The sequence below is a fragment of the Carcharhinus amblyrhynchos genome, unplaced genomic scaffold (assembly GCF_965287045.1).
Source record: "Carcharhinus amblyrhynchos unplaced genomic scaffold, sCarAmb.v2.hapA scaffold_518, whole genome shotgun sequence".
NCBI lineage: Eukaryota > Metazoa > Chordata > Chondrichthyes > Carcharhiniformes > Carcharhinidae > Carcharhinus > Carcharhinus amblyrhynchos.
The window spans coordinates 1-27,004 of NW_027650258.1; the positions used below are offsets into that span (position 1 = coordinate 1).

The 27,004-nt window shown below is 45.6% G+C and overlaps 1 protein-coding gene across 2 annotated transcripts in view; it reads right to left on the reverse strand.

Moving 5' to 3' along the window:
• Positions 1-6: 6 nt before the first annotated feature.
• Positions 7-27,004, reverse strand: part of LOC145339530 (microphthalmia-associated transcription factor-like) — a 39,968-nt gene continuing 12,970 nt past the window's right edge. For both annotated transcript variants that reach the window (XM_080184011.1, XM_080184012.1), the window contains 8 exons: positions 23,990-24,227; positions 12,926-13,144; positions 12,346-12,441; positions 10,977-11,091; positions 9,057-9,113; positions 6,195-6,270; positions 2,888-3,035; positions 7-2,176 (listed from right to left, as the gene is read on the reverse strand). In XM_080184011.1, coding sequence (XP_080040137.1) covers positions 1,787-2,176; positions 2,888-3,035; positions 6,195-6,270; positions 9,057-9,113; positions 10,977-11,091; positions 12,346-12,441; positions 12,926-13,144; positions 23,990-24,227 — 1,339 coding nt within the window. In that variant the 3' untranslated portion in view covers positions 7-1,786. The remainder of the gene's footprint in view (positions 2,177-2,887; positions 3,036-6,194; positions 6,271-9,056; positions 9,114-10,976; positions 11,092-12,345; positions 12,442-12,925; positions 13,145-23,989; positions 24,228-27,004) is intronic.

Consider the following 27,004-nt stretch of genomic DNA (forward strand, 5'->3'; position numbering starts at 1 on the left):
TGAACATAGGAGGGTGGATAGGGAAGGGTTAGCTCACTCTGCTTCCTCCTCACACCCCAAAGCTGGGCCATGAATTTCAGTCACCCAGTCACGTGCCTGGCCTTCCTGTAAGTCACCCAGTCACGTAAGCCTCACTCCATACCAGGTCATACAGGTACAAATTACATCTCCTTACTGAAGATGGGACATACTTCCATTGTAGCTCAGAGAAGATTTACCCAGAGTGAACAGCTGGTTTTATGAGGACAGATTTAGCATACATTCATTGGAATATATAAGAATGAAAGGTGATCTTATTGAATGAAATGGGATTCAGAGGTGACAGGCAGATGCTGAGAGGATGTTTTGCTTTGTGGGGAATTCTACAACTATGGGACACAGTTTCAAACCAAAGGATCTCCCATTAAAAAGCAGAGGAGGAATGTCTTCTCTCAGAGGATTAACTAGTGTTTGGAATTCTCTTCTCCCCAGTGAGCAGTGGGGGCTGGGTCATTGAATACATTCAAGGCTGAGTTAAATACATTTTTGACTGACAAGGGAGTCAAAGATTATAGGGATGGAGTTAGTGGGGGCAACAGGAGTTGGGACCACAATCAGATCAAACAACAACTTACCAAATGACTAAGGGACTGAATGGCCTAATCGTGCTCCTAATTCTTGTACTATAGTGACTTTAAGAGAAATCACTCCCGGATAAGCAGCAGGGAATCAGCTAAGTCAAGGAGCTGGGGCTCAGAAGAGATCAGCTAACACTGAAGAGGCTGGGGATGAAGCCTGGGCCTTTCTGCATCAGGTGGGTGAAGAGGGAGGAAGAGTTGGGTGCATGGGGGCTGCTGGGAAGTCACAGGGTTAAGAAAGATCCAGGCAGCCATCAGCCTGGGAAACAGAGAGGGTGGCCATAGCAATGACATCAGTACAGAATCACCCCAACCCCATCACCACCCCCTCCCTCTCCCCCAACAGCTATAAAAAAAAACTAATAATCAAGCACGCCTTCCCTTTGATAGACACTGGGGATCCTCTAAAAGAGATCCTCGGTTTATTTAATTTCGAGCTCTGTTCCCAGCCTCTCCACACGTTCAAGTTAAAATAAAATGAAAAAAAAATTAAATGTAAAAAAAAGAAATAAAAACACTGAATTTTAACAGACAGTAAAAGGTCAATGATTTGATAAGATTTTAGAAGGTTGCTGACATTTCTGGTAGTTTCTGTAGGATCTTCGACGCATCTGGAAATTTCTATAGGATCGTTGATGCATCTGGAAATTTATGTAAGGTTGTTAACGTTTCTGGAAGTTTTCATAGGATTGTTCTCCTGCCTGGAAGTTTCTATAGTATTACTGATGTGCCTGCAAGTTTCTGTAGGATTGCTGCCATGTCTGGAAACTTCTTTAGCTTTGTAGATGTGTCTGCAAATTTCTATAGGACTGCTGATGTGTATGGGAATTTCCATAGGATTGCAGATGTGTCTAGAAGGTTCTATAGGATTGCTGATCTATCTAGAAGTTTCTATAGGGTTGGTGACATGGCCAGAAGTTTCTGAGGATTGTTGATATGTCTGGAAGTTTCTAGAAGATTGCTGACACATGCTTCTAGATGGTGGTTGACGTGTCTTGAACTTCCCAAAGAGTTACTGACATGTCAGGGAGTTTCAGACAGTTGTTGACATTTCTGTAAGTTTCTATAAGGTTGCTGACATGTCTGCATGTTTATAGACGGTTGCTGATGGTTCTGCAAGTTTCTTAAAGACTGTGTATCATGTTCCGAAAGGCCAGTGGATGACTGTTTTAACATCCTGGCTCCTCCTCCATGCTAAAACTGCTGCGTCGGCTGCTGCCCTTGGACGCACCAGGTGAGACCGAGGACAGCAGTGGATCAGCAGCTGCCACTGGGGACAGCGAGTCGTCCATCAGGATGTCTCCGAGGCCAGAGTCCAGCTTCAAGGCGAAGGAAAAGTCAGTCATGGAGTCAAAGGCAAGTGGTTGATCAGTCAACCCAAGGTCGAGACCAAAGCTCGGGCCTACTGCTTGCGGGGGGTCGGGCAGCTGCAGGTGCTCGCCAACGTGCTGAGTGGGTTGGGGCTCCTGTTTGATGACCTGGGCAGCGAGCTGAGCAGTATTGAGGCCCGAAGGGGAGCTTAGCGACAGGCCGTGAACCCGGGCCTGGATCTCCAATTCCTGCCGAGAAGAGAAAGGAAATATTTACTGGCTGGCACACAAATCCAGAGAATATGTTCTGAGACGAGGAAGTGTGGAAAGAGCACAGTTTCTCCACTGACAGATTGAGTTGTTAATGAAAGAACAGTTTCATGTAATGAGCTGAAACATCCTAAATTATTTTCTTATCTGACAGGATGTGGGCGTCCCTGGCTAGGCCAGCATGTTCTGCCTATTCTTAATCGCTCTTGAGAAAGCGACAGCAGTGAGCTGCCTTCTTGAACCACTGCAGTCCCGGAGGTGTAGGCACACCCACTGCGCTGCTAGGGAAGGAGTTCCCAGATTATGACCCTGCAACAGTGAAGGAACGGCAGCATACATGAACTCCTAGGTTGGTGGTGTTTCCCTTGTTCTTCTAGATGGTAGTGATTGTTGGTTTGGCAGGTGCTGCCTTAGAAATCTTGGTGATTCCTACAGTGCACCTTTCAGATGGTACACACCATTGCTACTGTGTGTTGATAGAGGAGGGAGTTCATGGTGATAGATGGGGTATCATTCAAGCGGAGTACTTTGCCCTGGATGCTTGAGTTTCTGACACTCTCGTAGCCAAATTCATCTGGGCAAATGGAGAGTAATCTCCAGCTCAGCAAGAGATTCCACTCCATCTGTTATACTCAGTAATGTGCAGAGGACTGCACATGGGCACTAGGAATTGGGACCATGGGTTCATACCTGTATCCGTAGCAGTAAGTTCCGGTTCGCATGCTCCAATTTCTTCTGCCGGATTTCCAGTTCCTTCGAACGGTTGCTTTCCTTCTGCAGCTTCCGAATATAGTCCACAGATGCTTTTAATATCGTGCCCTTGTTCCAGCGAGCCTCACTGGAAAAAGAAGGAAGAGGAGGTCAGCAAGACACAGAGGTAGAAGCTCACATTCACTGATTAAATCAGGCTTCCCAAATAAATGCAAACAGGTGTAAAGTTTTGAAAGAAGCCAGTTCCCATTGGTGACAAAGTGACAGCATGAATTTAGATTCTTTCAGCACTATCTTGGATGGACTGCACCTGTCCTGATACTGCAAGAGGAGGAGCCTGGTGATCAGCAGCTAGGGGAAAGTGTGGGTGGAAGATCCTGGGACAGGCAACAAGCAGGGCCTAGAGGAGAGTGCGAGAGGAGGATCCTGGGACAAACAATGAGCAGAACCTCAAGGAAAGTGCGAGAGGAGGGCCAGGACAAGTAAGAAACAGCACTTAGAACAGAGTGCGAGAGGAGGACAATGAGCCGGGGAGACACCACCACCCAGAGGAGAATGCGAGAGGAGGACCAGGACGAGTAAGAAGCAGCACTTAGAACAGAATGCGAGAGGAGGTCAATGAGCCAGGAAGTCAGCAGCACCTACAGGAGAGTGCAAGGGGAGGACACTGAGCCAGTCAGCAGCATCTAGAGGGGAATGCAAGAGGAAGACCTTGGGACAGGCTGTCAGCAGCATTTAAAGCTTAACATCATAAGAGAAATATATATTAACTGGTTGGTGAGAAACTGCTGTTAGAGGGTGTTGTCAAGTAGCTAATAGAAAAATCTTTTTTTTAAATGTTAAAGTGTACATGTAAGAAAGAAACAGAAGCAATATGAAAATAACTAAAGGAAATGCTAGTGCCCATCAGAGATGTACAAGGAACTTGTGAATTGATTCAGAAGATGTGGGCAGGCTTCTCATCGAGTTTAATGTCTCTGTCTTTACTAATTAGAGGGTGATTCGGACATTCTAATTAAAAGAGAAGTTTTCCCTCCGTCTGCGTGGATTTCTTCCAGGTGCTCCGGTTTCCTCCAACAATCCAAAGCTGTGCGGGTTAGGTTGATTGGCCCTTCTAAATTGACCCTTAGTGTCAGGGGGTTTGGCAGGGTAAATGAGTTGGGTTACGGGGATAGGGCCTGGGCGGGATTGTGGTTGGTGCAGACTCGATATGCCGAATAGTCTCCTTCTGCACTGTAGGGATTCTATGATTCTAAATGTGAAATATTAGACGCAATAAGCACAGAGAGAGAGAAAGTACCAGAGGAACTGGCATCCTTCAATGTGGATAAATCATTAGGGATAAAGGAATTGTATCTCAAGATGTTGAAGGAAGCCAGGGAGGAAATAGCCAATGCCCTAAAGATCATTTTCCAATTCTCACTAGATATAGGTGAGGTACCAGAGGATTGGAGGTCTGCAAATGTAGCACCATTATTTTTAAAAGTTTGCAAGGGATGGGCCAGAAAAATATAGGCTGGTCAGTCTGAGTTCAGTGTGGGTAAATTATTGGAAACAATTCTGAGAGACAGGATAAACTGTCACCCAGAAAGGCACAACTTAATTAAGGATAATCGACATGGACTTGTTAGGGAGAGATCATGCCTTACATTGCTTAATGGGGTCTGAATGTGAAGTGCTGTGAACTTCAAGGCTACAGACCAGGTGCTTGGAAACTGGGATTAAAATCAGCAGCTTGCTTCTTTTTCTCTTTTTGGCCAGTGCAGACGCGATTCACAAAATGGTTCCTTTCTGCACCAACTTTTCTGTGGTTCTTTTGTTTGATGCAGTCACTATAGAGGGAGCTTTGCCTATATTTGACCCCGTGCTGTACTTGTCCTGGGAGTGATTGATTGGAACAGTGTAGCGGGAGCTTTACTCTGTATCTAACGCTATTCTGTACCTGTCCTGGGAGTGTTTGATTGGGGACAGTGTAGAGGGAGCTTTACTCTGTATCTAACCCCGTGCTGTACCTGTCCTGGGAGTGTTTGATGGGGACAGTGTGGAAGGAGATTTACTCTGTATCTAACCCCGTGCTGTACCTGTCCTGGGAGTGTTTGATGGGAATATTGTAGAAGGAACTTTACTCTGTACCTAATCCCATGTTGTTGTACCTGTCCTGGGGGTGTTTGATGGGGACAACGTAGAGGGAGCTTTACTCTGTATCTATTCCCATGTTGTTGTATCTATCCTGGGAGTGTTTGATGGGGAAGTTTCGAGCAATTCAGGGATATAATAACATAAGAACATAAGAAATAGGAGCAGGAGTAGGCCATCTGGCCCTTCGAGCCTGCCCCGCCATTCAATAAGATCATGGCTGACCTGTCATGGCTCAGTTCCACATTCCCGCCCTCTCCCCATTATTTTGATAATCCCCTCTCTTATCAAAAACCCATCTACCCGCGTCTTAAAAATATTTAGCGAGGCAGCCTCCACCACCTCAACGGGCAGAGAATTCCAGAGATTCACCACCCTTTGAGTGAAGAAGTTCTTCCTCAACTCCGTTCTAAACCGCCCCCCCTTTATCTTGAGGCTGTGCCCCCTAGTCCTACTGTCCTTTCTGAGCGGGAAGAGCCTCTCCACCTCTATCCTATTCATCCCATTCATCATCTTATACGTCTCAATGAGATCTCCCCTCATTCTTCTAAACTCTAACGAGTACAAGCCTAGTTTATTCAGCCTCTCCTCATAGCTTAACCCCCTCAACTCCGGCATCAGCCTAGTAAACCTCCTCTGCACTCCCTCCAAGGCCAAAATATCCTTGCGTAAGTACGGCGCCCAAAACTGCACACAGTACTCCAGCTGCAGTCTCACCAATGCCCTATACAACTGCAGCAAGACGTCCCTACTTTTGTATTCAATCCCCCTCGCTATGAAGGCCAGCATCCCATTTGCCTTCCTGACCACCTGCTGTACCTGCAAGCTGGGTTTTTGCGACTCATGCACAAGGACCCCGAGGTCCCTCTGCACCGTCGCCTGCTGCAGTGTTTCTCCACGTAAGTAATAATCCTTCCTACCATTATTCCTACCAAAGTGGACCACCTCGCACTTGCCAACATTAAATTCCATTTGCCAGTTCCTGGCCCATTCGCCCATTAACCCGCCCATTAAATATTAACTGTGGAATTAGCCTGGCTTGGATCAGCTAAAAGACACTGCAGAGGAACAGTTCCACGACAGACCTTATCCCTCCAATTTCACTTGTGACGGGTAGCTCGGCGGTTTCAGTCATTGAGAAGAAACTTACGGGTCGTTGGATTTTGGTATCATGGCCCCCAGCTCTTTGATTCGATCATTGATATTGAATCTTCGTCTTCTCTCAACTATAAGGGGAAAAGAGACACAAACCAGTCACTAAATCATCACAGATTTAGGCTATACGTGAGATAAACCTATCTTAGTGACAGGAAAATGAGAATTACAATGTATTTTTCATTTCAAATAACTCATCATATTCTCATTTACTGAAAAGAAGCTGTGGATGCAAGTGGTTTAATTTATGCGAAGACAACAAGACTCCAAAAATGGAAACATCAATCGGAAAATTGTGAAAAAAGTTGTGAAGTTGTTTTAATCTGTTGACAAACAGAGGAAACCAAGAGAAACTCAATAAGAATTTACGCAAGGTAATAAAGAAGTGATGTTGAAGTGGGCCGTTATACGTCAAAGAAGAACATGTATAATTTGGACGGAGACAGCATTAGTTTACTCCCAAACTGAAGTAGCTATAAAGTTTAAAAGAACAGTTTGATCGGTTCTGGGAAAAGAGAATTCTATTGGGGAGCATGAAACAATGGCAGACGAAGGATCAAAGGGAAACAGATTTAAGAAAACACTAAAGTCTGTGTATGGGTGATGTAGATGGTCAGATCTCCCAAAAGAAAGCATGGAAAAGGTTAATACGTAAAAGCAAAGAAGACAAAGTGTAGACAAGGCCAGACTTGGGAAACCCACTTATTGTCATCCTCAGAGAAAATCCCAAAAGACACACAGCATTGTGTGGACAATTTACTGGAATTTTATACATTAGAAAAAAACCTATAAGGGCTCTTGCCATCAGAAGTAGTGAGGGGATGGGGAGGTGGGGGTTGAATGTTTTAAATCACTGTTAACTGTGTGAAGCCATTCTTGTGCTTAAGTGTATTTTGTTTTCATTTCTTGATTTTAATAGTTTACTTTCACAAAAACTCACCACAATTAGTCTGAGATGTCACCTGATTAATAATACACAAATTGAAAAACCATTTTGGCAGCTGTTTCAAGTGCACTCTACAGCGGACCCTTCATTCCCACTTGTATTGGTAAACTCTGCCTTGTGCCCTGATGGAAGGACCTCAAATCTGTGTCACTGTCACTCAGAGTCCCCCATCTTCTGAGCTTAACATACAGAGACCCTCCAGCCCCACAGCCTGCAACTTGTTATTCTCCAGTCAACTCTGCAGTCCCCCGACCTCTGGCCACAATGCATCTTCCATGACACTAGTGAGCTTCTTCCAATCATTCACGTACTCACTTCATCTTAGACATGCCTTGGAGTCAAAGGTGGCTTCCACACTTTAAAAGTGAGTTCTCAGCTGACTGAGGAGTCCACTGGGTGACTGACAAGTCTCTATCTCAAGTGGGGCAGAGGCTGGTTGGAGGAATGAGAGGTGCCTAGGGCTGCCAAGCACTATTTTTGCTGCCAATACTTGGCTTTAGCTTGCTTTTGGTGATGAAACTCAGTGTTCAGTTCCTTTCTGGATGCTGCTCCTCTGCTCCCGATGGTCTTAGGACAGGGATTCCCAGATGTCAGAGGGGATGCTGCACTTTTTCCAAGGAGCTTTTGATGGGCTCTTTGAAATGCTTCCTCTGCCCTCCTGAGGTTCGCTCACCGTGTCAAAGCTTCAAGTAAGGGGGCTTGTTTTGGGAGTTTCGTGTCAGACATGCTGACAATGTGACCCATCCAGCACAGCTGATCGAGCGTGGTCAACGCTCCAATGCTGGCCTGAGCAGAAACACTGACATTGGCTTGCCAATGGATTGGAGGACCTTGCAGACACAGCACCAGTGGTACTTCTCCAGGGCTTTGAGATGCTGGCTGTACACAGTCCACACTTCTTTCAGCCACATTGGAGGGCAGGTATCACGAATGCTCTGTGGACCTTGAGCTCGGTACCGGGTCTGACGTCATGGTGTTCAAGTGCTCTCTTCCTCAGACGACGGAAAGCTGCTCTGGCACATTAATGACGATGCTGAATCTCGTTGCTGATTTCCTGCGCTCCTGGACTACCACCTGTCCTTTAGGTTAAAAGGTTTTTGGACCTGAGCCTTTAGCTATCTGTAGAGCTGCTTTCTTGCTGTGAACTTCCTCCTATCTGCCCCTTCCCCATCTGCCCTGCTGTCAGACTGACTACAGCACATTAGAATCCTACAGAAGGAGGCCATTCGGCCCGCCGAGTCTTCACTAGCCACAACCCCACCCAGGCCCTATCCCCGTAACCACATGCATCCACCCTAGCTAGCCCCCTTGACACTAAGCGTCGATTTAGTATGGTCAATCCACCTAACCAGCACACCTTTGGACTGTGGGAGGAAACTGCAGCACCCGGACGAAACCCACTCAAATACGGGGAGAATGTGCAAACTCCACACAGTGACCCAAGCTGGGAATCAAACTTGAGTCCCAGGCGCTGTCAGAAAGCAGTGCTAACCATTGCGCCACCGTGCCGCCTGCAGATTCCCAGAGCTTGTTCTCTTCACATCTCTGCACTTTCTTCCCTCATAACTCATTAAGCACCCACATCATGTGGAAACCCAATACCCTTTGCACCATCTCACATTCAATCCCAAGATACCTGGCAAACTGCAGGATTCCACCCTAGCCTCAGCCTGGTCACCATCTGACCCTGAATTTTATCATTGTGAACTTAAGGATTAATGGGACAAAATTCCAAAACTATTCCTCTCACTTTCCAAATTGGCTTAAAAAGGGCTCTTCACATGAGGACTCTCCCTCTTGGGCTAGGCTATGCTGTGCCAGTCCAATGCCAGCCATTAAATGTGTGGTGAGGAAGGAACTATATTTGGAAAGGAGACTTAAGGAGGATCTGCAGCCTTGTTCGCAACATACTTAGATTGTGATTGTCCTTCTTCTGTCGTTCTTTTATTAACGCTTTGACATCAGCCTCTGTAAGAGAGTTAGAGGGAGAAACCACATCAATAACAGGCTACCAGGAGCTCTACTTCCTATTCTACAAAACACAATATCCAGCAAGACAGCCGTACTCATGCAGAAACAGGTCCACAAAAGAGGACAGAAATGTGCAGACACCAACACTGGACTCCACAATTTCAATCCAGCAAAAAGCTGGAAATGATTTCATAACCAGCTGGGGACAAGATGCCAAGTTTCAAAATGGCAAAAACTGACAGCAACATTACTTCACCACAGCCGGAGTAGCTCAGCACAGGAAACCATTCACAATCAGGCTGGATCACTGCAGGAGACCAGGAAGGGGGGGCAGGAGGGATACCGAAGGGGACGGGCGTGGGGGGCCGAGGGAGACACGGCACGGAAGTGGAAAGGGGAGGGGGGGGGCACCAAAACAGAGACGGAGGGGGCACAGAGAGAGACGGGGGAGGGACGACACAGAGAGAAGGGGGGGGGAACACAGCATGGGAGAGGGGAGGGGAGGGGAGGGGGGGGCACCAAAACAGAGACGGAGGGGGCACAGAGAGAGACGGGGGAGGGACGACACAGAGAGAGAGAGACGGGGGAGGGACGACACAGAGAGAAAGTGGGGGGGGGAACCCAAAGAAAAAGAGAGGGGGGGGGACACACAGAGAAAAAGAGGGGGGGGGGACACACAGAGAAAAAGAGAGGGGGGGAGGACACACAGAGAAAAAGAGGGGGGGGGAGGACACACAGAGAAAAAGAGGGGGGGGGGACACACAGAGAAAAAGAGAGGGGGGGGACACACAGAGAAAAAGAGAGGGGGGGGACACACAGAGAAAAAGAGGGGGGGGGACACACAGAGAAAAAGAGGGGGGGGGGACACACAGAGAAAAAGAGGGGGGGGGACACACAGAGAAAAAGAGAGGGGGGGGACACACAGAGAAAAAGAGAGGGGGGGACACACAGAGAAAAAGAGAGGGGGGGTACACACAGAGAAAAAGAGAGGGGGGACACACAGAGAAAAAGAGAGGGGGGGGACACACAGAGAAAAAGAGAGGGGGGGGACACACAGAGAAAAAGAGAGGGGGGGGGACACACAGAGAAAAAGAGGGGGGGGGACACACAGAGAAAAAGAGAGGGGGGGGACACACAGAGAAAAAGAGAGGGGGGGACACACAGAGAAAAAGAGAGGGGGGGTACACACAGAGAAAAAGAGAGGGGGGACACACAGAGAAAAAGAGAGGGGGGGGACACACAGAGAAAAAGAGAGGGGGGGGACACACAGAGAAAAAGAGAGGGGGGGGGACACACAGAGAAAAAGAGGGGGGGGGACACACAGAGAAAAAGAGAGGGGGGGGACACACAGAGAAAAAGAGAGGGGGGGGACACACAGAGAAAAAGAGGGGGGGGGACACACAGAGAAAAAGAGAGGGGGGGGACACACAGAGAAAAAGAGGGGGGGGGGACACACAGAGAAAAAGAGAGGGGGGGGACACACAGAGAAAAAGAGAGGGGGGGGGACACAGAGAAAAAGAGAGGGGGGGGGACACAGAGAAAAAGAGAGGGGGGGACACACAGAGAAAAAGAGAGGGGGGGGACACACAGAGAAAAAGAGAGGGGGGGACACACAGAGAAAAAGAGAGGGGGGGACACAGAGAAAAAGAGAGGGGGGGACACAGAGAAAAAGAGAGGGGGGGGACACAGAGAAAAATAGAAGGGGGGGAACACAGAGAAAAATAGAAGGGGGGGAACACAGAGAAAAAGAGAGGAGGGGACACAGAGAAAGAGTGTCTAAGTTGCTGGGTAAATAGAGAAGTGGAACAGGACATTCTGAAAAGATAGGAGTATGAAATTGAGCACTGTTGTGCTGAGTACCTGTGCTCTGCTCCCTGTTGGGCAGTTTAGCTGGACACGAGTTGCTGATTGTGACTGTGGCATTAGATAGATTTTGAGTGGTGTAAACACTCAGCAAGTTCCCCGAAACTGGGAGCTGTAGAGACAGGAGAATTGAGAGTGAGGCAGAATCTGATTGAAAAGACTATTGTCCCTTAGAATCAAGATGGCCAAAGAGACGCAACAAGAACCCAGAGAAATTATACAACATGCCTCTCTGTAACCCTTCCCCCCAAGGGCTGGTGTTGTAATCACACCCTGCTACCAGGGGTGGGGGGGAAACGGTGCTGTGATCCCACCTTGCCGCCGGGGGGGGCTGAAATTCCAAACCCCCCCTCCCCCAGGGGTTCGGTGCTATAATCCTACTCTGCCACCAGGGTGCTGTGAACCACCCTCGCCCCAGGGCAGCAGGGTGGCACAGTAGTTAGCGCTGCTGCCTCACAACACCTGGGACCCGGGTTCAATTCCTGGCTTGGGTCACACATTGGGTAAACACATTCTCCATGTCTGCATGGGTTTCCTCCAGGTGCTCTGGATCCCTCCCACAGTCCAAAAGATGTGCTGGTTAGGTGGATTGGCCATGTTAAATTATTCCTCTGAACAGGCATCAGAGTAGAGGATTTTCACACCAACTTCATAGCAGTGTTAATGTAAACCTACTGTGACACTAATAAATAACCTTTAAAAAGGGCGATTGCACTGTCATCCCACCCTCTTCCCAGAGTGCTGTAATCCCACATTGCCACCAGGGGATGGTGCTATAATCACATCCACCCCTCAGAGTGCTCTGATCCCATCCTGATGCCAGGGTGTGGCTCTGTAATCCTACCCTATTGCAAGGACAAGAGTAGAAGAAACATAGGGGGTTCCCCTCCAAGTCATTCACCATCCTGACTTGGAAATATACCCCATTCCTTCACTGTCGTTGGGTCAATATCCTCCCCATCAGCACTGTAGATGTGCCTATACCCAGACTGGAAGGCAGTTCACCACCAACTTCTAAAGGGCAGCCAGGGATGGGCAATAAATGGGAGTAGCCAATGATACCCAGATCCTGGAAATGAATTTTAAAATAGCAAAATCCAATCCCCATCCTCATTCTTTGCTCACATGTACATGGGCTATTGGCTGATTGCTTTGAACCTAATGCAGGAGCACTGGGACCAACCACAATAACTCCCCCCCAACGCCCAACCAAGCTGACAATGGAAAATTCATACAGAATTCATATGTAATTCATACACATCCCCTCTACAAGGACCAACCTATTCCAGAGCTTCTGGGCTAGGTCAATGAGCTGAACTAAGTTCCCACAACGGCAAGAGTGAAGGAGCAGGGGAGGGAGACTCACGGTATTGGGCATCTGGAGAACGGAGTCCACCAATCCCATCATGTCGTCGTTGTAGCTCGATTCCAAGCTGATGATCTCATCAATGACATCATCCATCTGTGAACAGACAGAGGGAGTTCCGTCACATCGACTGGATGACCATATTCGTAAACCCAAGGACTGCTTAAATACCACCCAGGCCCCAACAGAAATACCCCTCAAAACAGATATGTTCTAAAGCCACACTGAAATGACCCACAATACCCCAAGCTCTCAGAATACCCCAAAACTGAGTAAATATCACCTGGACCCACGAAATGCACTCTAAACCCCACCCACCCCCTCCAAAATATCCCCAAAACCTTGAAAACACCCCTGAATAAATGACAGTGAATCATCTTTCAATATCTTCCAAATTATTAACTACAAATGCCTCTAAAACCTCCCTAAATAATCCCTTTGAATACCCAAGTAAATATCAGGAAGGAAATTGCCCAATCTGGTCCTTAAAATGTTCCCAAATTATAATTTCCTGGCAAAGCTCTCTCGATGCAAGTGCTTCCCCCCTTTCCACAACCCGCCGCTCTCCCAAGGATCTTACCTCTTTCTCTGGGTTCGAGTCGATTTTCAGTAGGGCCATGGGGCTGTTGGGGGTACTGCCCGCTGCCCGAGGCACTGCCTGCTCCGCAGACACAGGAGAGCCAGCCAGAGCTTGGCTGGCAGCCTTGCCCCCCATGGTGGTGGAGAGGTACTGTTTGACTTGCTGTCGCTGAGACTGCTGGATGTGATACTTGGTCGGGTTCTCCAGATGGGTCTGCACCTGCCAGAAGAAATTCAACCATGTCAGCTTCACTTTCCAAATTGGCTTTTGGGGGAAGACATTAAATTACAGATGTTGCTTGTACACGCGGCACAGCATAAAAGATTGCGTGGCCACAATTGCAGGATTACTACCAGAATGTACAGGTATGAGGAAGTTTGACAAATGTAATAAGCACAAGTATGTTGTGACCATGAATTCGAGAACTGAACATTTGCGCAAAGTAATCTTGGGACTTTACACCACAAGGCCAAATGTGTGTAAAGAATGTAGTGACAGTGATAAGAACGCAAAGGAAAGCTTTGCTCGTTCATTGCTCTGCAACTGTCTCCAGTTTAATGATTTGATTAATGATTAAAGGGCAAAATATAACAAATTAAAACAGAAAATGCTGTAAATGCTCAGGTCAGGGGAGGTGACACTCCCCTGTGGGGGAGGCAAATATGGTTAACGTTTCAGCTCCACGATCTTTGCTCAGAACAGTTCTGATAGCTCATCGATCGGCGATGTGAACTCCTCTTCTCTCACCACTCACTCTCTCCGACCTGATGACTACTTCCAGCATGTTCTGTTTTCATTCCCGATTTCCAGCATTTGTGTGTTGCTTTGGAAGCAAGAGCACCATTTGGCAAGCTGTACTCAGTCAAACTAATGTTATTATTCAGAGAAGCAAAACACTGTGGATATTGGCGACCTTAAGTTAAAAACAGGAAGTGCTGAAAAAATTCAGCAGCTCTGACAGCCTCTGTAGAGAGAGAAAAACAGCTAACATTTCAAGTCTGTGTGAACCTTCTTCAGAATCAGGGGTGCACAGAATTCTTACAGCATGGGGAGGCCACCAGACCATCATGTCTGTATCAGTTCTGTGAATGAGCAATACACCTAATGCTATACCCCTCCCCAATATCCCTGTCCATTCCTCCTTTATAGAGAATAATCCAATTCCTCTTCAATATCTCAGTTGAACCTGCCACCACCACTCTAAGGCAGCACATTCTAGCTCCTAACCACTTGCTGTGTGAAAAGTTTCTCATCTCGTCCTCATTTCTTGTTTTGACTTAGTACCCTCTTGCTCTCGTTCCTTTCACTAATGGGAACAGTTTCTCCCGCTATTCAGACCCTTGTTGATTTTGAACACCTCTATTCAAATTTCCTCTCTACCTTCTCCTCTCTGAGGAACATAGTTCCAATCTCTCCAATCAATATAACTGAAGTTATCCCTAGACCAGGGATGAATCGTTTCTACACCCTCTCTGATGCCTTTGCCTCTTTCCTTCAGTGTGGCACTCTGCACGGGACACAATACTTCAGTTGGAGTCGAAGCAATACATTGTCCAAGTTCCACATAACTTCCTTGCTCTTGTATTCTATGTCTGTGTTACTAATGCCCAGGGTCATTGTTACTAAGTCCAAACAATTCATTACTTTTCAACCCTTTTATCTTGAATGTTATTTTGGATCTAGTGTTGTGCAATTAAAATGGGTTAATGAATAATCTTGGAGCAAACGGGCTCCTGGGCAAGTAAGGGAATGAGGCACAAACAGGTGCTGGAAATGCTACATTACCTGGACATACATTGGAACATTTTAAGACCTCTTTAGAACTTACACTGACACTAAACAAGAGGAGGTGAAACCGATTAATACAGTGAATGGATAGCTTATAATAGCAATATAGTTGTGTTCTGTCTCTACATCTTTTCAATCTTTACAGTGGAATGATTATAAAGGCACATGTCAGTGTCACCAGGAAACTCAGTGGGTTGGTGGAATGCAAATGAGCTGAGATATTTACATTCATTACGGCAGATATAGAGGAAAATTTACAAAGAATCCTAAACACAATTGCAACACTCACGGGTATCTAGATTGTCATTAAACTGTAGCACTACAATGTGCACGATGACATCAAAGACCTTGAATCATAGAAAATAAGAGCAAGGTTAGACTTTCTGGCCCTTCAAGCCCTCTGCACCATTTATTATGATCATGGCTGATCAGCCAATGCAAATAGTCCGATTCACCCTCCCTACCCTCTCTGCCAAAATCCTTTGATCCACTTTGCCCCAAGTGCTGTATCTAATTCCTTCTTGAAAGCATACAATATTTTGGCCTCAACTGCTTTCTGTAGCAAATTCCACAGGTTTACCATTCTCTGAGTAAGAAATTTCTCACCTTAGTCCTAAAAGGTTTACCTTGTACACTTAGACCCCGATTCTGGACATCCCCACCATCGGGAACAGTGGAATCAAAAGTAATAATTAAAGCCGTTTTCTCATTTAGGTAGCCTAATAACATCAGACAGGAAATGTGGTCAACTGGCACTTGCAAAATAAAACTTCACAAAGTCTGTAAGGATTCTTTGGAAATAAGCACATTTTTATGGAAAGCATTATGCTACACCCAATCAAAATTATTACTACATGATCTAAAAGGGGCCGAAATAGGACAATGGGAAATAAATAAAAGGTAACAAGAGACATGGTTTCCTCGATGTACGAGGAAGACGAGCTGAATAACACACATTGTTAATAAGGAGGCTTCAGAGGAAGGAGGCCACACAAAATGGACTTTTGCAAATGATCACCAAGAGACAACTACAATTCCTTGGGCATGTGTCAAAGAGAAATGAGAATCATCTGGTAGTGACTGCGAAAATGCAGGGCAGAAAAGCATGAGGGAGAAGAGACAGGACGACACTGCTCAAAAGAAGTACAAGATTTGAGAACTTGTACTGTTAAAGAGTGAGACTGATTGCCAAACACTGCAACACCTGAAGAAGAAATGTATAATTAGTTTAGAAATGAGGTTTAAACAAGGCAAATAAGATTGAGTAACTACATTAAAAGATATGAAAGTAGACAAACAATGGCTTGCATTTGATTAATACATAATTTGCAACAAATAAATATCATTTTATGAATTCCTAAATAAAAATGGTCCAACTGTAGTTGGGAACAGGGATGAAAGGTAGTATTTCTCTGCGTGCTCCAGTTTCCTTTCACACTCCAAAGGTGTGCGGGTTAGGTTATTTGGCCATAATAAATTGACCCTTTTAGCGTCAGGGGGACTAGCTAGAGTAAATATGTGGAGTTAGGGGGATGGGGCCTGGGCGAGATTGTGGTCGATGCAGACTCAACGGGCCGAACAGTCTCCTTCTGCACTGTAGGGATTCTATGATTCTACGAGGAAAGAGATAGTACTGGAGAAATTAAAAGGATCAAAGAGCAACAAATTCCCTGGAACTGATGACCTCCATCGTCATATTTAAAAGAGGTAGCTGCTGAGATAGCAGATGCATGCATTATGATCATTCACAATTCCTTCAACACTAAAACATTTCTCAAGGTTTTTTAAAAGCAAATTTAACCCCACTACTTGGGGGGGGGTCTGCTTCTGCTCCTATGTATTATGGTCTTATTTTAATCAGTAAGGTAAATCAAGGGTTAATGGGAAGGAGGCAGAAAAGTGGATTTGAGGATTAGCAGATCAGTCATGAGCTCATTGAATGGTGGAGCTGGCTCAATGGGCCAAATGGCCTGCTTCCACTTCCACGTCTTCTAGTCACTTTAAAGAAAGGAGGAACAGAGAACAGGAAAGTGTAGACCACATATCTTAACATCAGTAAGCAAGCAAAACACTAGAAATATTATTAAAGTCATGGTAACAGAGCACTTAGGAAAAGCAGTGTGCATGTGGATTTAGGAAAGGGAAATGGTGCTTGACAAATATACAGGAGTTTTTGTTCAAAGCTTTACTAGTGAGATATATAAGCATTAAATAATAGATATAGTCATTTTGGATCTTGAAAAAGTATTCAATTATGGTGCCACACAAGAAGTTATTACACAAACGAAGGCTCATGGGGCTGAGAGTAATATGTTAGCAGGAATAGAGAACTGGTTAATAAACAGAGCGGAGAAATAACAGGTTTCAAACAGCAGGATGTGGCAAGGATCTGTATTCAAGCCTCCGCTATTTACAATCTACATTACCAAACAAGAGTGTAACCTATCCAGAGTTGCTGACAATACAACATTAAGTGAGAAAATAAGTAGAGAAGAAGAGTAAGAGGCTGGAGAGAGGTTTAGACAAGATGTGGTGTGTAGGCAAGAACTCAGTGATGGAACACAATAAAGCGAAGTCATCCACTTTGATAGGAAGAGCAGAAAAATGGCATTTTTTTTTGATGCTGGGAAACGTTTGCATTCAGAGGGAGCTGAGGGATCTAGTACATGAATCACTATGCAGGTACGATAAGCAATTTGACAGTCAAATCGTTTGATAGCTAATGTCACAGAAAGTAAAAAATGCTTCCTGTAGGACACTGACAAGACCTCGCCTAAGTATTTTATACAGTTTTGGTCTGCTTAACCATGGAAGTACACACTTGCCTAGAGGGAGTGTGAAAAATGTTCAGTGGAGTGATCACTGGCACAAGACAATCATCTTGTGAAGAGAGACTGAGTAAACTGGATCTATATTTCCTAAAGGTTGTAAACACGAGGGGTGATTGCACTGAAGCATTTGAATCCTTGACTGGCTGTGGAATCCAAAGCAGAATTGGGTTGATGGACTTTTGGATGTTAAAAGGATTAATGGAGATAGAGGAGAAAAGCTGGTCGCAATGGGTTGGCCATTTTAATGAGTAGAATTTCAATGGGTAGAATTTCAAAATTTGCTGATAATACCAAATTTGGAGGAGTAGCAAATCATGAAGATGAAAGCAGTCAACTGAACAGAATTAGGGAAATTCACAAAATGGGTAGACAAGTGACTGATGGAATTTGATATGGAGAAGTTTGAGATGATATACTGAGTAAGAATCAAAGAATCCAACAGTGCAGAAGGAGGCCGTTCGGCCTTTCAAGTCTGCACCAACCACAACTCCACTCAGGCCCCATCCTTATAACCCCATGCATTTCCTCTAGTTAGTCCCCCTGACACTAAGGGGCAATTTAGCATGACCAGTCCACCTAATCCTATCATCTTTTGACTGTGGGAGGAAACCTACACAGGCATGAGGAGCATATGGAAACTTCACACAGAAAATGACCCAAGCCAGGAATTGAACCTGTGTCCCTGGTGCTGTGAGCCAGCAGTGCTGACCACTGCGCCACCATAACACTGTCAATAATGAGGCTCAATGGCACAGTTGGAAAAAACACACAAGGACAGAATGAGCTGGGGCTGCCTGTGCGCAGGACTTTGAGATATTCCAAAGGAATAGCTAGTGGGGCATATAGGATCTTGGACTTTGTTAACAGGAGTACTGAGTTAAAAGCAGGGAAGTTATGCTGAATCTTTATGAAGCCCTGGTTAAACCATGTTATGATGCAGAGGTTGACCCCCTTTGGAGAAGTAACGCCGAATCTCCCAAAAAGGAATACCATGCCTTGTAATCTATTAAAAGTGTGTGGGAAGTTGTGAACTGTCCTTCAGTAACATTTAGTGGTAACCAACAGAAATACCTGACACTCACTTTAAAATGAACCCTGAACAATTTATTTATTTAACTAATAGGGAAATTTAACTAAACAAGTAACATACCAAAAAAATAAGATTCCAATGGAATGCTATTCAAATAAATATAATATTCATTCATTGACCAAAAGAACAGAAAATTCAGTCACTCTCAAAAAAATACAACCAGGCTTTGTGGCTTTTGGAAACTTTCGGAGTTTGTCTGTTGATTCCTCTATCTTTAAGTTCTTACTGATTTGGTACATTTCGCTAGTTTGATGGTGCGTTTTTTTAGGACATATCTGAAGCTGGCAAAGTTGATAGCTGCTCTCTCCCTCTCGAGGCCTGAGGTGGGGCAGTTACTAACTCCTGTTTTTCCTCCTTACACTCCCTTTTATATCTGTGATAACGTATCAATTTTCCTACAAGAGGGTTGGTCTGATTTTGTCAACACGATCAAGTTCAAATGTTATAGGTTCCTGGTAACTGAGTGACTGTTTTAAATTGACTGGGCTAAATTAAAAAAAAAGGTTGTCTTGTCAAGACTATTAGAACATAGAACATAGAACATTACAGCGCAGAACAGGCCCTTCGGCCCACGATGTTGCGCCGACCAGCTTTTAAAAAAAAACACTAACCCACTAATCTAAACCAATCCCATTTCGTCCATAAACCTATCCACAGATCTCTTAAACGCCCCCAAACTAGGCGTATTTACAACTGCAGCTGGCAGGGCATTCCAGTCCCTCACCACCCTCTGGGTAAAGAACCTACCCCTGACATCAGTCCTATAACTACCCCCCCTTAATTTAAAGTCGTGCCCCCTCGTGCTAGCTTTCTCCATCCTAGGAAAAAGGCTATCACTATCTACCCTGTCTAAACCTCTAATCATCTTATACGTTTCAATAAGGTCCCCTCTTAGCCGCCTTCTTTCCAGCGAAAACAACCCCAAATCTCTCAGTCTCTCCTCATAGGATCTCCCCTCCATACCAGGCAACATCCTGGTAAACCTCCTCTGCACCCTCTCCAAAGCCTCTACATCCTTCCTGTAATGTGGGGACCAGAACTGCACACAATACTCCAAGTGCGGCCGCACCAGAGTTGTGTACAGTTGCATCATGACGCTGCGACTCCTAAATTCAATCCCCCTACCAATAAACGCCAAGACACCATATGCCTTCTTAACAACCTTATCTACTTGATTCCCAACTTTCAGGGATCTATGTACACATACACCTAGATCCCTCTGCTCCTCCACACTATTCAAAGTCCTCCCGTTAGCCCTATACTCAACACATCTGTTATTCCTACCGAAATGAATTACCTCACACTTCTCCACATTAAACTCCATCCGCCACCTCGCGGCCCAGCTCTGCAACCTTTCTAAGTCACCCTGCAAACTATGACACCCTTCCTCACAATCTACCACACCTCCGACTTTGGTGTCATCAGCAAACTTACTAATCCACCCAACTATACCCTCATCCAGATCATTAATAAAAATTACAAACAGCAGTGGCCCCAAAACAGATCCCTGAGGCACACCACTCGTAACCGAACTCCATGACGAAAATTTACCATCAACCACCACCCTCTGTCTCCTATCTGCTAGCCAATTCCTGATCCAATTACCTAGATCACCCCCAATCCCATACATCTGCATTTTCTGCAGAAGCCTACCATGGTGAACCTTATCAAACGCCTTACTAAAATCCATATACACCACGTCAACTGCCTTACCCCTATCCACCTCTTTGGTCACTTTCTCAAAGAACTCGATAAGGTTAGTAAGGCAAGACCTACCCGCTACAAAACCATGCTGACTGTCTCTAATCAATTCATTACTCTCCAAATAACTATAAATCCTGTCTCTAATAATCCTTTCCAAAACCTTACCCACCACAGAAGTAAGACTCACCGGTCTATAATTCCCAGGGAAGTCTCTTCTCCCCTTCTTAAACAATGGGACAACATTTGCTGTCCTCCAATCTTCCGGTACTATACCAGAGACCAACGACGACCTGAAGATCAGAGCCAGAGGCTCCGCAATCACCTCTCTTGCCTCCCAGAGAATCCTAGGGTAAATCCCATCCGGACCAGGGGACTTATCTATTTTCAAACCCTCTAAAATATCCAGCACATCTCCCGTATCAACTGCAATACTATCTATTTTACACCCCTGCACCCCAGTGTCCTCCTCAGCTACATTCATGTCCCCTTGCATGAACACCGAAGAGAAATATTGGTTCAACGCCTCTCCGATCTCCTCCGGTTCCACACACAACTTCCCTCTACTGTCTGTAACTGGCCCTAATCTTGCCCTAACCAACCTTCTGTTCTTGACATACCTGTAAAACGCCTTAGGGTTCTCCTTAATCCTATCAGCCAAAGTCATCTCATGTCCTCTTTTAGCCCTTCTTAACTCCCTCTTCAACTCCCTCCTAGCCAATCTAAAACTTTCTAATGCACTACCTGAGCCCTCAAGCCTCATCCGAACATAAGCCTCCTTTTTCTTCCTAACCAACGAATCAACTTTTTTAGTGCACCACGGTTCCCTGGGCCTACCAAATCCTCCTTGCCTGACAGGGATATACCTATCACAGACCCGCAGTAGCTGCTCCTTGAAAAATCTCCACATCTCGGACGTTCCCAGTCCCTGTAATCTCCTAGTCCAACCAATGCTTCCTAATTCTCTCCTAATAGCCTCATAATTACCCTTCCCCCAGCTGAAACTACTGACCCGAGGTTCATGCCTATCCCTTTCCATCACTAAGGTGAACGTAATCGAATTGTGGTCACTATCCCCAAAATGCACACCAACTTCCAAGTCTAGCACCTGGTCTGGCTCATTACCCAGCACCAAATCCAATATAGCCTCACCTCTAGTCGGCCTATCTACATACTGAGTCAAAAAACCTTCCTGCACACTTTGAACAAAAACTGACCCCTCTAACGAGCTAGAGCTATAGCAATTCCAATCAACATGAGTAAAGTTAAAGTCCCCCATAACAATTACCCTATTACTTTCACTCCTAACAAGGATCGTCTCCGCAATCCTTTCCTCAACCTCTCTAGAACTTTTTGGAGGTCTATAAAAGACTCCCAACAGGGTGACCTCTCCTCTCCTATTTCTAATCTCCGCCCATACTACCTCAACAGACAAGTCCTCATCAAAGTTCCTCTCTGACACTGTGATACAGTCCTTGACCAATAATGCTACCCCACCCCCCCTTCTACCTCCTTCTCTACTCCGACTAAAGCATTTGTACCCCGGGACCTGCAACATCCATTCCTGACCCTGCTCTATCCAAGTCTCTGAAATGGCCACAACATCAAAGTCCCAGGTACTGGTCCACGCTGCAAGTTCATCCACTTTATTGCGAATACTCCTCGCATTAAAGTATACGCATTTCAAACCCTGCTCCGCCCCACCCCCACAATGCCGTGCATTGCAGTCCCCATCTATGCCCCCCTCACTTTCACCCCCTCTACTCAGGATCCCACCCCCCCTCTGAATCAGTTTAAACCACTCCGCATAACCTTCACAAATTTACCCCCCAGGATATTTGTTCCCCTCTGGTTCAGGTGTAGCCCATCCCTCTTATAGAGGTCCCACCTTCCCCAGAACGAGCCCCAATTGCTCAAGTACTTGAACCCCTCCCTCCTGCACCATCCCCTCAGCCACGAGTTCAAACTTTCCCTCTCTCTATTCCTCTCTAAACTATCCCGTGGCACAGGCAAGAGTCCAGAGATAACCACTCTGTCTGACTTGGCCTTTAGCTTCCACCCCAACTCCATGAATCTCTGCTTAATATCCCCTTCCCTTAGCCTCCCTATATCATGCGTCCCCACATGAATTATAACTTGAGGTTGATCTCCCTCTCCCCTGAGAGTCTTGAATATCCTCTCTGATACATCCCGGACCCCAGCCCCTGGTAGGCAACACACCAGCCCTGAGTCCCTATCATTGCTACCGACTCTCCTATCCGTCCCTTTAACGGTGGAGTCCCCAATCACAAGTCCCAATCTTTTGCAACCCCTAACCACCTGAGCTTTTACAATAGGCTCATCCCCAGAGACCTGCTCCCTTTGGCTATCCCCAGTTGATTCCTCCTCAACTGTAGCCTCCAGGACCGAAAACCTATTTTGGAGGGGAACAGCCCCAGGGGATTGTCCCACCACATTCTTCTTTCCCCTCCTCGTGGCAGTGACCCACGACTGGTTTCTAGGAGTGACTATCTCCTTATAACTCCTATCAATGTCCACCTCTGCCTCCCGAATTATGCGGAGTTCCTCTAATTCCACCTCCAACTCCTTTACACGCTCCTCCAGAAGCTGCAATCTAACACACTTCTTGCAAGTAAAATCCCCTGAAACACTACTGGAGTCCCTCACCACATACATCCCACAGGAGATGCAGCACACTGCCTGAACTGCCATCCCTGAAACAATTACCAGCAGAAAAAATAAAAAATATTAAAAAGAAAACTTACCCACACTTATAATTTAGGTTAGAGGATTGCTTGATCTTTTGATACAAATGATTCAGCTCAGACTCTGGATGTACTTTGCACTTTAAACCTCCAAGCACTGGAACAAAACACCAGCTTTTGAAGGGACACGACAATGTCTTTTCCCCTCTAGCACTTTTACAATTTTTTAAACCTTTATCAACATCAAATTCCAACTTCGCAAACTCAACTCTGAAGCAACTGCAACTGGATTACTGCCCCCCTTCTGGTCATCATACTTAGTAAGCATATGAGTGTCTGAGAAGGACAAGGGGACTGAGCTTGAATAGAAACACTGTGCCAGGGTTCAGGGGAAAAGGCGATGGAATGGCACTAAGCCACAATGCTTGTTTCATAGGCCAGTGCTGATACAATTGGCCAAATGGCTGCCTCCTCCACCGTACCAATTCTGAGAGGTTAGCTTGGAGAAGCTGATGTTGTTCTCCTTCGGAGCAAAGGGGATCGAGGGGAGATTTCATACGTAGGGACAAGATCAGAAAAGCAAAATACTGTGGATGTTGAAGATGTGAACATCAGAGTGGTATATGGTTAACACTTTGAGTCCAATATTACTTTTCTTTGAAATATAGATTCTGATAAGTTTGTTTAAGGTGAAGATGGGAAAACTGTTCCCAACAGTACACAGGTTTGGGATACACATTTAAAGTTTTTAGAGAAGAGATGCAGGCGGAATGTGAGGAGGATTTTCTTTTTAAACTTAGCGAGTAGTAATGATCTGGAACCCACTGCCCACAGGGATGGTGAACAGTTTCAAAAGGAAATTGGATATATACGAAGGTGAAAGGTCAACATCAGACCCAATATCCCTCTATCATCACTTGTCCTTGTGGCAACCAAGGCCCTGACTCACCTTCAGGATCTCCATTGGGACCTGTGCCTTGGCAGGCAGCCCCAGGGGTCCACTGACATTGATGGCACGGGAATGGTTGGCAGAGGCTCGCTCCTGCATGAGCTGGGCAGCCGCCTGCTGCTCTTTCCTCTCCTGTTCCTGTGTCTGCTCACGCATCAATTGTTGCCGCAGTAACACCCGGGACGTCATGGTGGGAGCAACCGTAGTCTGTTTCAGTTTGTCCGGCTCAGAGGAGGAGCTGCGATAAGGGGGAGAGAGGGTTGAGAATGAATAGGCAACTAGGATAGAAAAACAAGTCTCCCATTGGTACATTATCATTGGAATGGTGCTCAGAGGAGCAGGAGATCACTCAGGGAACAAAATAGCAATCCACTGGTATTGGCAGAAGGCACGGTTGGAGGTACTGAACAATCTTTACATTGGTGCTTACCAAGCAAAACAACTTTGTCAAAGTAACAGTATGTGAACAATTCACCAGGCTACTGGATGAGATGAAAATAGATAAGAGTGGCAAGAAGTAGAGGGGTGGGAGGAGTGCAGGCAGTAAGAATGAGGAGAAGAAAAGGGCAGCATGGGGGAGGACCATCTTTCAAATTTAGAACTCTTATCCTGGTTTGTAAATCCCTTGTGATCTCACCTCATCCCCACACCCCCTCTCAAACTCTGCAAACTCTTCCCTCCTCCAATTCCAGCCTACTCATCATTCCACCATTCTCAAAGCTCTGGGCTCCCTCTCTAAGTCCTATCCATCTCTCTCCTGCTTTCCCTCTTCTTGTTTAAGATGTTTGTTAAAAATCGAGCTCTTTTGATTTCATTTCCTCCTATCTTGTCCCTTTACATAATTGGGTGTGAAGTTGTGTTTGCTAACGCCTTCCAAATGGGTCAGGGAGTTTTAGGATGTTAACAGGTACTCTATTAATGCACGTCCTCAGAGCCAGCTTTCAAAATGCCTTCCAGCCTGAAACACGAGCTCCAAACACATTTTCAATAGTCAGGTGTTTTGCTAGAGTATTGTGGCCAATAAGGCACTTCAAGAACAATGCCTAGACCTCGCACATGAGGTTCACAAGAATGCGTTCAGGAATGAAGGATTCAAATTTCATAGACCACAGAAACTGGGATTTTTCCCCAGAGACCAGAGAAGATTAAAATAGGAGCAGCAAATAGGAGCAGAAGGCAGCCATTTGCCCTTCGAGCTTGCTCCACCATTCATCATGATTATGGCTGATCACCCAACTCAATAGCCTGATCCCACTTTTCCCCCATATCCCTTGATCCCTTTGTCCCAAGTGCTTTACCTAACGGCTTCTTGAAAACATTCAATGTTTTGGCCTCAACCACTTTCCGTTGTAGCGAATTCCATAGGCTGACCACTTCAGATGAAAAAATGTGTCATCATCTCTGTCCTAAATAGTCTACCCCGAATCCTCAGGCTGTAACCCTCGTGCCGGACACCCCCACCATCGAAAACATCCTTCTTGCATTTGCCCTAACTAATCCTGTCTAATTTTACTGGTTTCTAAGGTGACCACCCCCTCCACTATTCTTCTAAACTTCAGCAAATACAATCCTAACTGACTCAATCTTTCCTTATATCTCAGTCCTATCATCCCAGGAATCAGTACGCAGATTTGCGCTGCGCTATCTTTAGAGCGAGAACATCTTTACTCAGCTAAGGAGACCAAAATTGCACCACAATATTCCTGGTTTGGCCCTGTATAATTGCAGCAAGGCATCCCTGCTCCTGTACTCGAATCCTTTTGCTTTGAAGACTAACATACCATTTGCCTTTTTTACTGCCTGCTGTACCCATATGCTTACCTCAGCGACTGATATGAGAGGACACCCAGGTCTCGATGCACAATTCCCTCACCCTATTTATGGCCGTTCAGATACCTTCCTGGTTTTGCTACCAAAGTGGATAACCTCACATTTATCCAAATTGTACTGCATCTGCCATTGATTCGCCCACTCACTCCACTTGTCCGAATCATACTGAAGCATCTCCGCATCCGCCTTACAGCTTACCCTCCCACCCAGCTTTGTGTCATCTGCAAATCTGGAGATATGATATTTCCCTCACCTAAATCATTAATATACAGTGAAAAGCTGGGGTTTCAGCAATTATCCCACTAGTCACTGCAAGCCATTGGAAAAAGACCAGTTTATTCCTTCCCTGTTTCCCTTCTGCTAAACAGTTTTTTATCCAGCTTAACACATTACCCCCAATTCCACATGCTTTAATTTTACACGTTCTCACATGTGGGGACTTTGTCGAAAACCTTCTGAAAGTTTAAATAAACTGCATCCACTGGCTCTTCCACATTAACTCTACAAGTTACATCCTCAAAGAATTCCAGCAGATTTGTCAAGCATGGTTTCCCTTTCATAAATTCATGCTGACTCTGTCCAATCCTGCCGCTGTTTTCCGAAAATGTTGCTGTAAAATCTTTGATAATGAGCTCTAGAATAAACCCCACCACTAACATCAGTGTTACTTATCTATAATTCCCTGTTTTCTCTCTACCTCCCTTTTTAAATAGTGGGATTATGTTAGCTACCCTTCGATCTGTAGGAACTGCTCCAGTCTATAGCATCTTGGAAGATGACTACCAATGCATCCATTATTTCTCCAAGCCACTTCAAGGAACAGTACAGCACAGGAACAGGCTCTTCGGCCTACCAAGCCTGCGGTAGCCCTGTATCCCTCTATTCCCCGCCTGTTCATGTGTCTATCCAGACAAGTCTTAACGTATCTGCCTCAACCACCTCACTTTCCATTACATTGAACTTGTGCCCCCTTTTAATTGTCATTTCTGCCCCGGGAAAAAGCTTCCAACTGATCACCTTATCTATAAACCTCATAATTTTATAAACTTCTATCAGGTTGCCCCGACATTCTTTTCAGGAAGAACAGTCCCAGTTTATTCAATCTCTCCTAATACCCTCCATGCCAGGCAACATCCTGGCAAAAGCAAATTACTGCAGATGCTGGAACCTGAAAACAGAAGAGAA